We start from the raw sequence: 14,923 nt of genomic DNA, 5'->3' as shown, positions 1-14,923 counted from the left end.
GGACCTTCCTCTCCTTGGTGTCCAGCTGCTGCATTTTTCCCATGCCCATTGCCTGCTTCTTAAAATAGATGAGACCTGTCCGACCGCTGGGCGCATCTATGTACCCGGTACCCAGAGAGCTGCCCACTCTGCCCAGTACTTGCTCCAAAGCTTCCAGAGGCACCAGAGCTGACCAACAAGGAGCTGAGTGGCAAGGAGGTGGCTCTCCATGCCACCAGGTGAGTGGTACTGCCTTTGTGCAGGTTACAATCCCAAAATAAAACCATTTGGATTGGAAAAGACCCCTAAGATTGATCCCGGTCAGCTCCTGACCCTTCCTTCTCCCCTTGGTTTGGTGATTGAGGAGATGGTCCTCAGTTCCCTCCGGGGTGCAATCCGAGGGAATCCCAAAGGAGCCGCAGCCCAGCCCTCCCCCGAGGTGCCTTCACCTCCAAGTGTTGCCCTGTGCAACGGCCCGAGCTGAGCTCAGAGCTGGGGAAGCCCCGGGGGCAAGCAGGGATGCAGGGGCCCGGAGGGCAGTGGCCAGTGGGGGCCCAGCAGACCCAGACTTTCTGGCCACTCTCCACATCCAACCGCTCCCCGAAGTATCCCAAAATCTGCTTCAGTGTGTCCAACACTAGGGTGTCAGGGACCCCCTTTTATCATCAAACTGATTCGGAGATCTCGGTTCCATCAGACAAGACTTGGCACATAATGAGGGAAAACAGACATGAACTCTCCCATAAATGCATAAAGTTACTTTATTTTCAGTATACATTTATTTAATTTTGAAAAATATAAATGCTAAAATATCTCATCATCTTCATCTTTTGATTCCATAAAAGTCACAATAGAAAGCTTCATAAAACTGTAAAATACTATAATGTTATAAGGAATTTCATTTTTTGATATTACTGGAAAAAAAAATCACTTTAATATGTTTGAAATGTTTTCTGCTTTTTTTCCTTTTCCACAATCTGATCCACTTCATTTCATCCTAAGTCCTTGTTCCCTCCTCCAAAGAAAGCACGGACTTAGGAGAATTAAGAACAAGAATAAAAGTATCTCAAAGTGCAACTCGCTTCCAACAGAGATACAAAGGTGCAGCAGCCCCGGGAGGGGGCAGCGCAGGCCGGCTCCCCGCGGGCTGGGACCTGGCATTTGCTGGGGGAAGGTCATTTTTGACGGCTGCCTCTGATCTTGGAGGGCTTTGGGTCAGTCTCACACTTATTCCCTGAAGCGCTTTTCCGACAAAACACCTAATTTGGATGGAAAGGACGTTCTGGTTACTCTCAAAGGCCTGCAGAGAACCTTTCCTGCCACGCTGCAGCTCCTCCCTGCCGCCAGAGGGGGGCGCTTCTCACGCAGAGCCTTTGTCCTGTCGGCAGCGCTGCCCTCAGCACGACACAAAAAAACACAACGCAGAGAGAGAAAGATCTAGAACAGCAGTCAGGACACTTCAAGTGTATTTAACACGGTTCAGAAGAGAAGACCTCATTTTTGGGGAGACAGGTCACCAGGCAGCAGCAGCAGGAAGCTGTGCCCATGGAACCGAGCAGGACAGCCCCTGCAACCCACCTGATGGCACCTCTCCTGTGGGATTGCTGCACATGCACGGTCTGGGCAGGATGTGCAGCAATCCCCCATGCAGCTCCTGTGTGCTCCACAGGCCATGCTCCAGCCTGTGTCCCCACTGGGTGCCAGCACTGGTGTCCACCAAGGGATGGAGAGCATTGGCTAAAGCTGGCATCACACTTCCCAAGTTACCTGTCCTCCAGCAGCAGGAGGCACCCCAGAGCTGCTCCTCTTCAGGCCTTTCCCAAGTTTCCCCAGCATTTTCAGAGCAGGTTTCAGCTGGGTTCCTGAGATACCCAACACAGATTTCATGGAAACTCAAGGGGAGACCCCTCGAGGGCAAACAGGGGCTGTACAGAGGTGGTGGCTCCTGTGTGGGAGCAGATGCTAAAATTTGGCATTTAAGGTCTCAGCACCATCAGAAATTCCACTTGACTTCACCAACCCAGACTTTGGTTTCACAAGGACCAAGTGGCAGCATGTGCCCATCCTCTGTGATGGGATTGTCTCCATCAGGGAAATCACCTTGAGAGCTGGGGTACTTTTTCTTCTTGTTCTGTTTTTTATTTTTGGACGAAGCTTTTCGTATGTTCCACACGTCCTGGTGAAGCCCAGTTTCCCAAAGATGCCTTTAGATGCACATACCAGTTATGAACATGTTGCAGAGAGGAAAACTTCTCTCCTGATGTGATGTCCACTTGCTTGGTTGCACCCCAAAATCCTGGGATGCCCACGCCTGGCCTGCTGAGTCTTGCTGCATTGCTGGTGTGGGGCAGAGCAGCCAAGGTGCAGGGTCAATTCTGCAGATGGTGGAACACAGGGCTGGGATGCAGGAGGATGTTTGTGAATGTGAGTGTCAGGATGAACATCCCAGCAGGCCACCTTCATCTTCCTCCTCGTGCACTGGGCCTGAGGCACACCCAGGTCTTCTCACTGCACACACACACACTGGTGTTCCAAGAAAACCATAGAGCCATCCCAGGTCAGAAATCAACAACAGGGATAGAACCAGCAGCTGTCCATTCAGGCTCTTCTAAGATCACAAGAGATTTAAGTCTCTTTCACAGCAGGGATCACTCATTACAAAAAACTCCAAGAACAACTTAACCCTAAGAAAAACAGATGCTTCGGAGCACAAGGTGTTAATTGAACTGATCCAGCCCTATGCCACGTCCTGGAGATTGCAGTGTGATGTCATGGGTTTGTTTCTTGTAAAAATCACATTATGTATGGTACAATACATTTTTTACAGAAAGCCTGGCATCTAGAAATAAGAGGTAGAACTACTCATAACTATATGTTTCCTGCTGCAGGAAAAAAATTCATTTTTCTTTACAGTAATTAAAAAAAGGTTAAAAAAATTGTCAAAAAAAAAAACCAAGTCGTAGGTTAGGCCCCCATAATTTAAACAAAATAATCTAGGAAAATAACACTCTTCCATGTACCTGACGGATTAAGTCCATTAAAGTGTTTCTTTAAAAAAAATTGCATAGGAAAGGGACGTTTCCAAACATGCTACAGCGATGGCAATGGTCTGTCTGTGCTGGGAGTGAAGTACCTTCTCTTTTACCTACACGAGGGTTAGCAGCACGTTCCAGCAGTGGGAGCAGACACGGAATGAGCCTGGAGGTCAGCTGGGCTCTGCAGACGGACAGACAGCGGCTCCCGGCGTTCCCGCGGGGCTCAGCGGGCCCGGAGCGCTGCTGCCCCCGCAGCCAGGCAGGAGGAGTCCAGGAAACACCGAGGGCGTGGGCAGGGAGGGGCAGGGCGGGCTCCGTTACCTTCGCCGCTGGGAGCAGGGAGCTTCTCAACATTTGGCTAGTGACAAAATGAATTGGTAAAAGATCGGACAGACAGACAAATTACAAAGTAGTTTCTGTTCCCTTGCTCCTCCAGAAATAACCATTGTCTTCAGGCTCAAGTTCTATTCTAATTTGAGGCACAACTTTTACTGGAGTTCGTGGAGGGCTGCAAAGAAGAAGACAGACAAGGTCAGAGCAGCACAAATGCTGGGCTTTGGGAATGCACAACCAGATTTCAGGTAAGGCCCGCAACAGATAACCTGAATGAGCTGCTCTGAACACTGCTTGGACACTTCCAGGGCATCCTGGTGCTCCACCCCAGGCTGTGACAACACCCCTCAGCTGCCACTGAAATAATCCAGGCATCGCTGCTGGGATGAATTTCAGTGCCTGTCTAACAGCTGTAAGCACAGACACATCTTTGGCATTTCAGAGGAATAAACTTGCCTTGCTCCACATTCACAGTCCTGCTGCTGGGAGGCCCAAGCTGGCCCCAAGGGACTGGACTCTGAGCAATTATTACTTGCTGCAGTTTAAGATTATTCTTTACTCTGTTTTCCACCACAGATATGGAAAAATGGATTATTTCCCCTAGGCAACAACTCTCTGGGCTACCCCAGTAGCTCCACATCTTTCTCCTGGTCTGACTCCCAAACCTGTTCTCAGTGCAGCAGCCAGGAGGCCAGGAGAGCTGCCAGATCTCTCACAGGTTCTCCACTCCCCATCCCCAGCACGGCCAGGAGCTGGAGTAACTGTGGAATCAACTTGTTCATGATCACCTTGGGAGGCAGCAACCCAGTTCAGGGAATGTTCTCCAAGTGTTTTAAGAGTCCTCTGGAGGAAATTTGCAGTGTTCTGAGGGGGGCAGAGGTGCATTTTGGGGTGCTTACCTTGGCATGGCGTGTGATTGAAGGAAGGGAATTGTATCAGCACGATGTGTGGCGTTCAAGGAATGTTGGTGATTTTTCTCCTGGGGGAAGAAAGCCTGGGTGTCACTGCTGCACACCCACTGTGCAGTGCCTCCAGCCCTGCCTCAACCCCCCCAAATCTATGGGCCAAGCTCTTTTCCTGCTAGCTGCCAGATGGATTTACAGCTTGGTGAGGAAGCTCTGCTTCCCTTCTCTCCTCTGAGGTAACACCCTGGGGTGCCAGCAGCCCCATCCCCAGGAGTTCCCCCTCTTTGGGGCCTGACACTTCCCTGGGACCTGCCCCCCTGGTTACCCCCTCTGTCACACCCAAGTCCTTGGGAGACACAGGGTGGCTTCCCTCTGCTGACCCTGTGGGAGCCATGTTCTCTGGGAATGTCAGTCCCGTTCCTGCTCTTGCTGCAGGAAAGCTGCTGTCAGTGGTACTGCCAGGAATATGCCCCGGATCACAGGTACACTCAAGCACAATCCCACAGTGGTGCTGCATTCCAGCTTTTTTTTTTTTTTTTTTGGTATTCTAGGGGCCTGATATGTTTTAATTTTTATTTTTCATTGCTTTTAATTAGAAAGCAGCAAATAAAATACTGGATTATAAAAATGTACAAATACACAAACCAACTACAGTTCAGCCCATGGCTGATTTTATCTGTTCCATCTCCAAGGGCATCCCAAGAACCAGGCTGATGCCACAACTAACTTTTCCTTAACTATTTTAGCCCTTAAGAGGTTGGAAAAAAGGCATCTGATCCTGAAATCCTGAGTAACAGTATTTAGGATGCAGTTTGTTTTCAGTATCAGGAATGCACTAAATACATGGAATGAGGAGGATATGAGGTTGCCAGCGGCTGATTTTGGATGATGTGCTGACATCAACAAAACATTGAGCATATCCAAATAGCCAAGAAAATGCTTCCTTTCCAATGGTTTCATTTTATATCCCAAACTCTGAGTGTCTCTGTATCTAAAAGCCACAGGGTAAGGCTTACCATTCCCTGAGGGCTCTATATGCTACCAAAAGGAAAGGAACCTGGCTCCCAGCTCCTAAGACCCATGGATAATTTAAGGATCTAAAGATCTGAGGGGTTAGATCCTGCTCCTAGGAAGCACTAGCCAGGCAGTAGCACTATTTTATTTAGTTTGTACTTCTCCCCTCCCACCTCAGAGGAAAAGGGCATTTGACACCCTTAGTATGTTACAAAGTCATCCTAAAAGCAAAACCACCAAGGTCAGCTGTGATTCCTCACTTAAAAGAGGAAAATGTAAAGTGGGAATGACTGAAAATAAAGATTAAATTCAACAATTACAGCTATTAACATCAGAAATGAAATCCTAAAAGAAGAGCACAAACCACCTAAGAAGGGAAATATGTTAATGGCCAATTGATCTCTGCCTGTGCAGCTTAATGACACAAATAAATAATTACTCTGTGAAATGCTGATTTTTGCAACTGCTTGGCACCTAAGGGAACAAACAGTGACAGGACAGCGCTGCAAATCCAGAACACAAGGCTCAGTGGAAAAAAAAATAAATGCCACCATCAGCAGGTTAACACCAAGGGGGAGAGGGAGAGGAGAGGAAGAGAGAGTGGGTGGCCAGGAGACCTGTCAGGAGCTGGAGAAAAGCACTTAAACTGGAGGCACCAGAAGGAATAACATTGATTTTGTAACCAGCAAAGAAAAAAAAAGCTCACAAAAGCAAAATCTGTCATAAAGCAGGGGCCTGGAAATTAAAAAGGAGAGGGGAAAAAAAAAGAACAAGAGAATACTTCTGAAGTAAAAGGAACGATTAAAAATTATTTTAAAATCACTAAATAGACACAGATATATTTTTGTAGTGCAAGTGAGAGTCAAGCAGGCATGCAAGAGTTAGTTCTACTCACTGTCAGCAGGTTTGCTATCACTTAGGAAAGGTTCCTGCTCCATGATGTCCATTGGTATTTTAATACTTGGGACTTTTTCTGAGTAGGGGCAGTCAGACTGTGAAAGAAACGTGCAAAAGGTCTTAGAATATTCCCACTGCTCTTTCGCTCATCGTCTCCCACAAATTAAAATTATCCTTCACACAGTTCTGTAGGAACAGATAAAAGAAAAGAAGGGAAAAGAGAAAAGCATCCTCCAGCTTGGCTGCCTGATGGATTCCACTGGTTCCCCACTGCATCCCACTTCCCTTGATTACCGTCATACTCCAAAAATAAACCAGAAAAGAATCATCCTGTGGGATTGTAAATTGTAATACATCTCCTCCTCTCCCACCCCATCGTCTTAAAAGACACCATCCCCTTCTGCCTGGAGTCAGCTGCAGGAAATAGAGATGGAAAATGCATTTGTAGGCAGACACAGCAGGGCCCTGGCTGTTGGAAAAGCTCCTCCAAACCCTTCATCCTGCTGGGATTCTTGTAAAAGCCCTTGCTTGTTCCCAATTGCTCCACAGGGCCCAGATATGACATGGCAGAGGCTCCTTACATCAGACTGGCTCAGCTCCCCCTTTCCCTCTTTAATGCAAGTGGAGTCAACCCCAGTCTCAGTTACACCTCTGGTTCACCAATTCCAGAGCCCTTGGAAGAATTCTGTAACCCTGGCCCAGCCAGAGAAACAGCAACTGGCTCAGGATGGGGCACAGGGAAAAGCTGGGGTCCCCCAGAGCTGAGGCACCAGCAGGATTTCACCCCCACTGCCTTCTATCACCCACCTGATTCTGCTCAACAGGAGTGCTTGGAATTGTTTGGCTTTTTTAAGAATAAAGGGAACTCCTCAAAGCCAAGGAAAGGCTGTTACTGCCTAACTTGGCAAAGGCAGGAAGGTGGGATTTGCCAGAAATGTTGGGACATCTTTGTTCCTGAAGAGAACCAGACCCACAACACCAGGGTAGAGGGAGGAGACCTTCCAGTCAGGGCAGGAAAACACTAAGGAGGCCAGAGACTGGCTCTCCCTGGATTATTATTCTTAATTTATTTTTTAACATAACTGATATCCAGTGCCTTAATTCATGATGTTTCCTCAGGACTATTTTTATGAGGCTGAGGGACAAGCAGAACTCAAAGAAAGCACAAGCACCACCCAGCAACTCCCTTGGCTTAACTCAGATCCATGCACTGCTCCCCAGATCCCACAGGACTGACTCTGGGGGTGGATATTTCTGGAAGGGAAAGGGTGAAAATAATCCAACCAGTAATGCCCAGTGCTGTATGTTCAGGAAGCTGGAAAAAGCAAGTGCTGAAAAAAACCAGCAAGAGTTAAGGAACAATATTTTGCATAAAATATCTTAACCATTAGATTAATTACTGTACCTGGAATTCAGGAAAAGCCTGGGAAGAGAGGAAATACCTTAAAACAGACAGGAGAGAGGGAAGCCATGGCTGGGGATACACTGCTGGATTCACACCAGTCAGGAGGAGGGGATGGAGCCAAACCTTTGCTGATTCCTCAGCAGGGCCCCTTTTACTCTCATCTGGGTTTGCTCAAAGGTGCTAAAGAAAACCCTGGGAGCTGCAGCAATGATGGGACAGGGCAGCTTGCTGTCTCAACTAAAAGCCAGTCCTCCCAGCTGTTTTTCCTGCTGTGCTAAAAGGGGATTCTTTCCCAGCTTCAGGTGACCTTACCTCTCCCTACAGCCCAGGAAAGGCCCTTCTTCATGGACATGAGCAGAAGAAGTGACACCATGCTTAGAACTCACCAAGGAGTGTGTTTAGCACTTCAACATAAATATAACGCATTTGAGTTAGACCTGAGCAGGAGAACATTTAAAGGCACCAAGACTACATTTCTTCTTATTATATATACAGGAGGAAAGAGAACAGTCAAAGGCACATGAGTCTGGCCTAGCCAGGTCACTTCTCACTATTTAGGGCATGCTGCCACCTGAGGTAGGACCAGAGTGCACTGTAGAGGGCATGGATGCTCAGGAAACATGGAGATGATGAGTTTTACCAACACCAAGCAGCTTTTCCTGCAATATGACAAATCACACCTATTTTGTGCTTTCCAAGAGAGCCATTACAAAAATACTTGAAAAATAAAAAAGAAAACCAGTAGGACCAGAGCTGCTGGTGAAAAGCATTCTCCTCCTACAATGTAAGAGACAACGAAGGGGAGAAAGGCGTAGGAGGGAAGCTGGAGGAGGCGGGGTGATGAGAGGCATTCTAGCAAGGGCCATGACATCTCAGCAGGTACCTGGTGCTCTTGGAAAGTGTGACCTCACCCCTAGCAATGCACAAACCACCCACCACAGGCTGGAAAAGGGAAGGCAGTGTAGGAATTAAGTTTTCTTTGGGACCCATTAGCTGCAGCAGTGGCAGACCGAGCTGTCAGCTCAAGTGGCTGGCAAATGTCCAGCCTCAGCACTGGGCAGGGCATGGAATGTGCAGGGGGTTAGCTACCTAGGGAGGAGCAATGTGACGAGAGCAGGAAGCTCCTTACATCATCATTGTCACTGTCCATACTGCCCTTCTTCTTTTTCTTCTTCTTCTCATCCTCTTTCTTCTTCTTGTCCTTTTCTGGAATGACGTCGTCAAGAAAGCTTAAGTCATGCTGGGAAAAGAGGTAGTCCATGGCTTTTCTGACTGCCACCAGGGCCAAGATCTGCAAAGGCAGAGAGGGATTCCCAGTCACATTTTACCTTTCACTTGGCACACTGCATTCCTATCAGTTCTGCTTCTAAGCCCACACTCTTGAATTCTGGCTGTAAATGATCATACAAAGAAGGTGGTGAACACCCGGGACATCTCTGTCAGTTAAAGTGGTTGTGCTGTGACTGCCTCATGTCAGAAAAAATCAGAAGCAGTGGATACTCCTGTATATAATACTCCTATATTAGGAAATAAAGAGCAAAAAAATGAGCACTTGCATTTACTTTTGGAGGCAGGTTCACAGGACAGCCCGAGTAATAAAACCTTGACTTATTTCTCACCACTTGCCCAGTTGAACTCTTAAGAAATCAGACAAGGGCCAATCCACGCCCCCAGAGTTTGCAGAATAAAGTTTACTGGGATTGTGGCAGCAGGAAACTGGAGTAAAAGCTTGTTCTGTGCAAGACTGCAACAGAAGCACTGGGAAAGAAGGAAGGGACATGTCTGAAATGGGTGCTTACATGGACACTGGGTCTGACAGCCCCAGCAGAGGCCACTGAGATCCCACACAGGCTTTGCAGTGGGTACAGCAATAGGCTGGGAGCTGTAACCTATTCCAAAGAAGCTGCCTTTAAGGCCAGCTTTGTGCCAGGCCATCCTGATGCACAGCACAAACAATTCCCAGGAGAAGATCTCAGGCTCTGACTTGCGTAACCTGAGGCGCGATTATGGACATGAGGAATTACTCAGGGGGGAAAGATACCACACAGACACTGTGACCATCCCACTGTGGATTACTGTGCTGAATATGCCTTTCCTCAGCCACTGGCTGAATCCTCACAAACTGAAGTTTGTGCTTTTTTGCTCATGAATGCAGAAAATTGAGCTTTTGCCATCATATCCAGCTCCATCGAAGCTGTGGCTGTGCCTTCCTTGAGTCTGCACCATTCTAACAAATTTGGTCAGCCTTGGGTTGCAATCAGGTTCTAACATGGGCAAAGAGATTTTAGATTCAGCTCCCAACATCAGTGCAACACAGCCATGGAGTTGTGATGGAATGCCACATCAGTGGGAATTACTGATTTTGAACATCTTTCACAGGAGCATGTGTCTCAGCCGGAACATTTGGAGGATTTTTTTTAACTGGCATCATCTTTTCTCATTTCACCATCTTGTTCTTCACCTGGGTTCTGCCCTCCCTCTCTCTCTCCCTTAAATAAGCACTGCAGCTCCTACCAGCCCCCACAATTCAGATTTTACATGTCCATAAACCTGAAATTAGGTGACCTGGGACCAAGAAGTTATTCAGGACTTTGATAAAACTTTGCCTTTTGCACAAGTCAGACCCGTCTCCAAGCCAGACTGCCTAGCTGTGTCTATAACTCCAGTAATAATATGAATAGTCACCCATAGATGGTAAACAACATTAGTGTCTTTTTACTGGAGTACAAGGAAAAGAGACATTCCCTTTCCCTCCCTTTGGCACCTCTCTTAGCACTGAGCCTCCTTCTTGGTTCTGTCAATTTGTGCTATTTAAAAGCCAGGGAGACATTTTGCATCTGGTAGCTAGTGTGGGCTAGGCCAGAAAAACTCTGCACCTCTCCTTGGTTCATGCAGCTCAAGGAGAAACCACAGCAAATCTAACCTTGGCAGCCAGGACTGGTCAACACTAACTACACCTTCCTGGGAAAAAATTAACTTTCCAGGCTCATTTTCCTCCAGAGGATTAATGGAAAGGCAGCCACAGCCACACTGAGCCCCCTGAGTGCCACGAGTGGAGCTGTGAGGCACAGACTCGCCAGGGAGAGGCTGGATTTACACTTGTACAGGAGTGTACAAGGGGGAAAGGAGCAGGCTGTGGGGAAAGGGAGGGCTGGGAAGGACAGCAACACCTACCATGACAGGGAATATGATAGCAGCCACGGTGGATTTGAGGATCCAGAGGAGGGCCAGGCACACCACCTGCAGGAAGGTGAAGAGGTGCACCCTGCGCAGCGGGACGTGGCGCAGGTAGATGAAGTCAGGCTGGTGTTTTAGAGGCATCAAGAGCAGCTTCAGCCGATCCATGAACTGGAAATGAAAAGGAAGAGATGTTGAAGTGAAACCCAGGATGCACAAAAAAGAGAGAAAACAAGATGAATGCCCAAACCAGGGTCAGCATCACACTCTGGGGAATTTTTGCTGTCCTCCCCTTGCCTGCTCCTGCCAAGGAAAGATATTTAGCCTTTAGGAGCAGTGCTTTTGTTTTCCCAAAATAAATCAGGAGCAGAGGTCAACAGAGGCAAGGGCAGACACTGCTTTGCCAGAAAACAGCACAGCACCTCACCAAAGAGCGAGGAAGACAGGCAGCTTTCCCAGCAGTGTTCCTGTGCCCTGTGCTGGACCGGATGGACTTGGAGTTAAACCAAAATGGGGATTTCTCAGTGAGTACAAAACACTGTTGATCCCAGCCCCCCCACCACCTGGGTCGGGAGCAGGGGAAATCCCCTCCAGGAGAGCCGGCCCCGGGGCAGCAGGACAATCCCCTAGTTGTCCCCTGCTGGAGCGCGGGCTCACTGCCCACTGGTGGGACCAGACGGAACCGGAACCGCAGCACTGAATGGAAGCTGGAGCTGTTTTACAGAACGCCTGAGGGAATTCTGGGGCTCACAGAACAGGCAGTCTCTTCCCCTCAGGGCACGAGCCGGCACGAAAAAGAAAGGCCTCAATTAACAGGGTGCCAGAAAGCAACAAAACCACTTCCAGCCTCCTTGGGCCAGCTACAGGCACTGGGCATGAGAGTGGCTCCTTATGTAAGATTTCCTCAACGACAAAGAGAGGGGAGTGGCTTCCCCTCCCTGGAGAACAATGTCCCTGCTCCTTAGCATTGAGGAACAACTCCGCTGCCATAAATCATCCTCCTTCCTTGCCTTCAGTCTGTGGCACAGGACCCAAACTACCCTGGGAGTGAGCCTGAGCTGGGGCAGAAGCCTGTAGAATCCTGGAATGGTTTGGGTTGGAGGGCATCCTAAGGGGATCCTCTTGTTCCATCCCCCTGCCATGGGCAAGGACACCTTCCACCAGACCAGGCTGCCCCAAGCCCCATCCTGGTTGCCACAGATGGACCCAGGTCTTCACAAAGCACCCCTGGCCCTGCCAGCGCCCACCTGGCCACTGTCCCTTGGTCTGCCATCTCAGGACACCCGGGCTTGTAGCTAAGTTTGCCAGCAGCTGCCACCCTTCATGGGCTTCTTGGGAAGGAGGAGGAGGCAGTGAAGGAGAAGGGTAAAGCTGGAGGGCTGTGGAAGAAGCCCTGTGCTGGCTGATGACTCACCTGCACGCCGTTGAGGGATGCAACTCCCATGTAGAGGAAGACGCCATAGAGCACGGGCATGGGAATGAACTGTGGGACAAGAAGAGCAGGAGAGCCCAGGTGAGAACCTTCCTGTACACCACACACCATTAACATGTGGTGGGACAACATTCCCAGCCTGTCAGCCATCCAAACGGTACCCATGGGGGGATGACAGAGAGGAATGAAGCCATGGAAGTAATAAAGCTGAAGAAACAATATGTAAATAAGTAATTCATAAAATGAAGCTGAATAAACAATAGATCCTCCTGCTGTGTTCTGAGAGACACAAGGACATTTGTGCAATCACACTCTCCCACTTCACCAGGACTTGGACATCTCGTCCAGAGGGGATGATTCCAGTCACTCAGCAAGTCAAGGAACAGGTGGGCAAATGTGTTCCAGCGAGCTTCCAACTGCCTTTCACCTCTGATTTGTGGTGTGACTAGAAACAGAAGGCAGAGAAGAAGGAAAGGCAGAACAATCCTGTAGCTTGTGGTACACCCTGTTTTCCCAGGTAACTCAAGTTGTGCCAGGGGAGGTTTAGATAGGATATTAGGAAAACACATTCACAGAAAGGGTTGTCAAGCCCTGGCACAGGGTTTCCAGGGCAGTGCTGGAGTTGCCATCTCTGGAGGAATTTAAAGGCAGCACTTGGGGACATGGTTTAGTGGTGACTTTGGCAGTGCTGGTGGAACTGGGTGATCTTAGAGAGCTTCTCCAATTGAAACAATCCTGTGATTCCATGTCCAGTCCAGCTCAGTAAGCCATGCAAATCCATGCAGAAAGGATGTTCTTTGGAGTCCCACCTGAGCAACAACAGTCGTGCCAGCCCAATCTCTCCCTGCTCCATCTCTCACACACATTAATCCAGAATTACTCCCAAATACAGGACTGACTTCCTTTCTTTGTTGCCAGGATGTGCTCTTTCAAACATCACTTTCTGCTCCCTCAAAGTGCTAAGTGCTGCCCCATACCTCCACATGGGGCACATCTCCCTTTGGGAGTGAGGAAGGTGCAGGGGAGCAGCAGACAGGCTGCCTGGAATGAGTCTCTGTCCCTCACCAGAGGGGTGGGCAGCCTGCCTGGCATGACAGGAACAGGGATGCCTGGAACAAACCACAGGCAGGAACTGAGTACTAGCCTCTGTGGGATTTACTGGTGCTCAGGGAGGATGGAATGAGCTCCAAAGGGTAGTTCCTAGTGCAGTGCCAGGGAACTGCCACTGAAAGGCAGCCACAGCCAGGCCATGGCACCCACTGCTCCGAGCAGTCCTGTGCTGGGAATCCTCCCCTTCCAACCCCTGCACTGAGCTCATTAGAGAGGCAGACGGCAGCTATCCAGTGTTTTAGCATATTCCCCACCACCTTGCTCATTGCTTCCAGCAGGCATTTCCCTGGGGCCACATGAGCACCAAAGTCAGCCAGCCATATGCTATCCAGAGCCTCCCTGCCTGCATTTCTCCTTCCTTCCTGAGTCTCACTGCCTGTCCCCTCCTGCGAGCTTCTGAACTGCTACCTCATCCTTCTCTTGGGTTTATTTGCTCCCTCGAGTGAGCCACACTGCTGTTTCCCATCTGAAGGTAAAAGCTTTTCCTGCAGCTTTTTCTGGGCTCTGCCAACAGCTCTGCTGTGAGAGGGACAGGGACCCAGCAGGGGCTTCACAAATATGTGGGTGACCATGGGATTCAAAGCCCTCACTGGATCTTAGGGATGACACACAACACAATACAGTAAGCAAGAGTTGAGCTTGCCAGCTCATTTACACTGCTCTCCTCTCCTGCCCTTCTATTTATTTCCATGGGAGTTTTTTTAAAGTAAGAAAAATTTCAGCATTCCATGATGATTAATCCTGTACATCATCCTGAGGTGAAACCTCAGTACCTGAGCCTGCAGAGCAGCAAGTGGTGCTGTCATTTTGGAAGACTTTCTCTTGGCAAAGCATTCCCTAACAATGGGGATGCTGGCTTTGGCACCAAAACAAAGCTGCTGCAGGCCAACAGGACTAAAACTGTATTTATAGGAAAGTGCCTGTCACCCTCCCAGCAGGGCCAAGGATGTCTCTGTGGAGATCTGCCTGCGCTGAGCAGAAACACCACCACCATCCAAAACCAGCACAACCACCGCAAAGCCCTCAGCAAACAAAGCTGGGATTATTCTGTGGATTGCCTGGTTTATTAAATTTGGGATTGTCAGCGTTCAATTTGCCGCTGGCAGGAGAAGACTGAAATGTTCTGCAATGCATTTAGCAGTGCAGCTCTCTCCAGCAGGACCCTGCCACTGGAATTTGCTAAAGGTCCTGAAATCCTGCCAGGTCCTTCCCGCTGGCACGTGGGCCAGCAGCATGCTGACTTATCCTCAGGCGTCCTCCAGCGAGGATCTTCCCCACACATTGTCTTAGGGGAAGCACAGACAAATAATAAATGACTGAAGCAATAACAGGGGAAAAACAGACCCCAGTGGGATAGAGGAAGAGGGATCTTGTAGGTAAAGGTCACATAAACTAAAAAACAGGATTATCACAATCAGGCATTAAATTAAAGGCATGGAAATGCCTGTTTGTGTGGAGGTGGAAACTGTTACCTGAGACACCAAAATTCGAGCTGTACAAACAGCCTTAGAAATTAAGAACAGGAACACAGTGGCATGGAAAGCCACTGTCTCCACTCCCTCCACAGGCAGAGTCACTGTTCCCTGCCTGCCTCCTCCCCTCAGGCTCACATCACACGTGCCTCACTGGCCCTGCA

General features: G+C 49.0%; 1 protein-coding gene across 2 annotated transcripts in view; it reads right to left on the bottom strand.

Annotated features, from left to right (window-relative positions):
- Nucleotides 1-498: 498 nt before the first annotated feature.
- The window catches only part of SLC4A4 (solute carrier family 4 member 4), a 117,563-nt gene continuing 103,138 nt past the window's right edge, over nucleotides 499-14,923 (bottom strand). For both annotated transcript variants that reach the window (XM_014310375.2, XM_031063646.1), the window contains exons 22-27: nucleotides 12,160-12,228; nucleotides 10,743-10,916; nucleotides 8,698-8,859; nucleotides 6,162-6,258; nucleotides 4,247-4,326; nucleotides 499-3,522 (exon numbers count right to left, since the gene is read on the bottom strand). In XM_014310375.2, the coding sequence (XP_014165850.1) occupies nucleotides 4,283-4,326; nucleotides 6,162-6,258; nucleotides 8,698-8,859; nucleotides 10,743-10,916; nucleotides 12,160-12,228 (546 nt within the window). In that variant the 3' untranslated portion in view covers nucleotides 499-3,522; nucleotides 4,247-4,282. The remainder of the gene's footprint in view (nucleotides 3,523-4,246; nucleotides 4,327-6,161; nucleotides 6,259-8,697; nucleotides 8,860-10,742; nucleotides 10,917-12,159; nucleotides 12,229-14,923) is intronic.

The sequence above is a fragment of the Geospiza fortis genome, unplaced genomic scaffold (assembly GCF_000277835.1).
Source record: "Geospiza fortis unplaced genomic scaffold, GeoFor_1.0 scaffold909, whole genome shotgun sequence".
Lineage (NCBI taxonomy): Eukaryota > Metazoa > Chordata > Aves > Passeriformes > Thraupidae > Geospiza > Geospiza fortis.
Note: the sequence above shows the minus strand (reverse complement) of the source record. Positions and strands in the feature narration are given on the sequence as shown.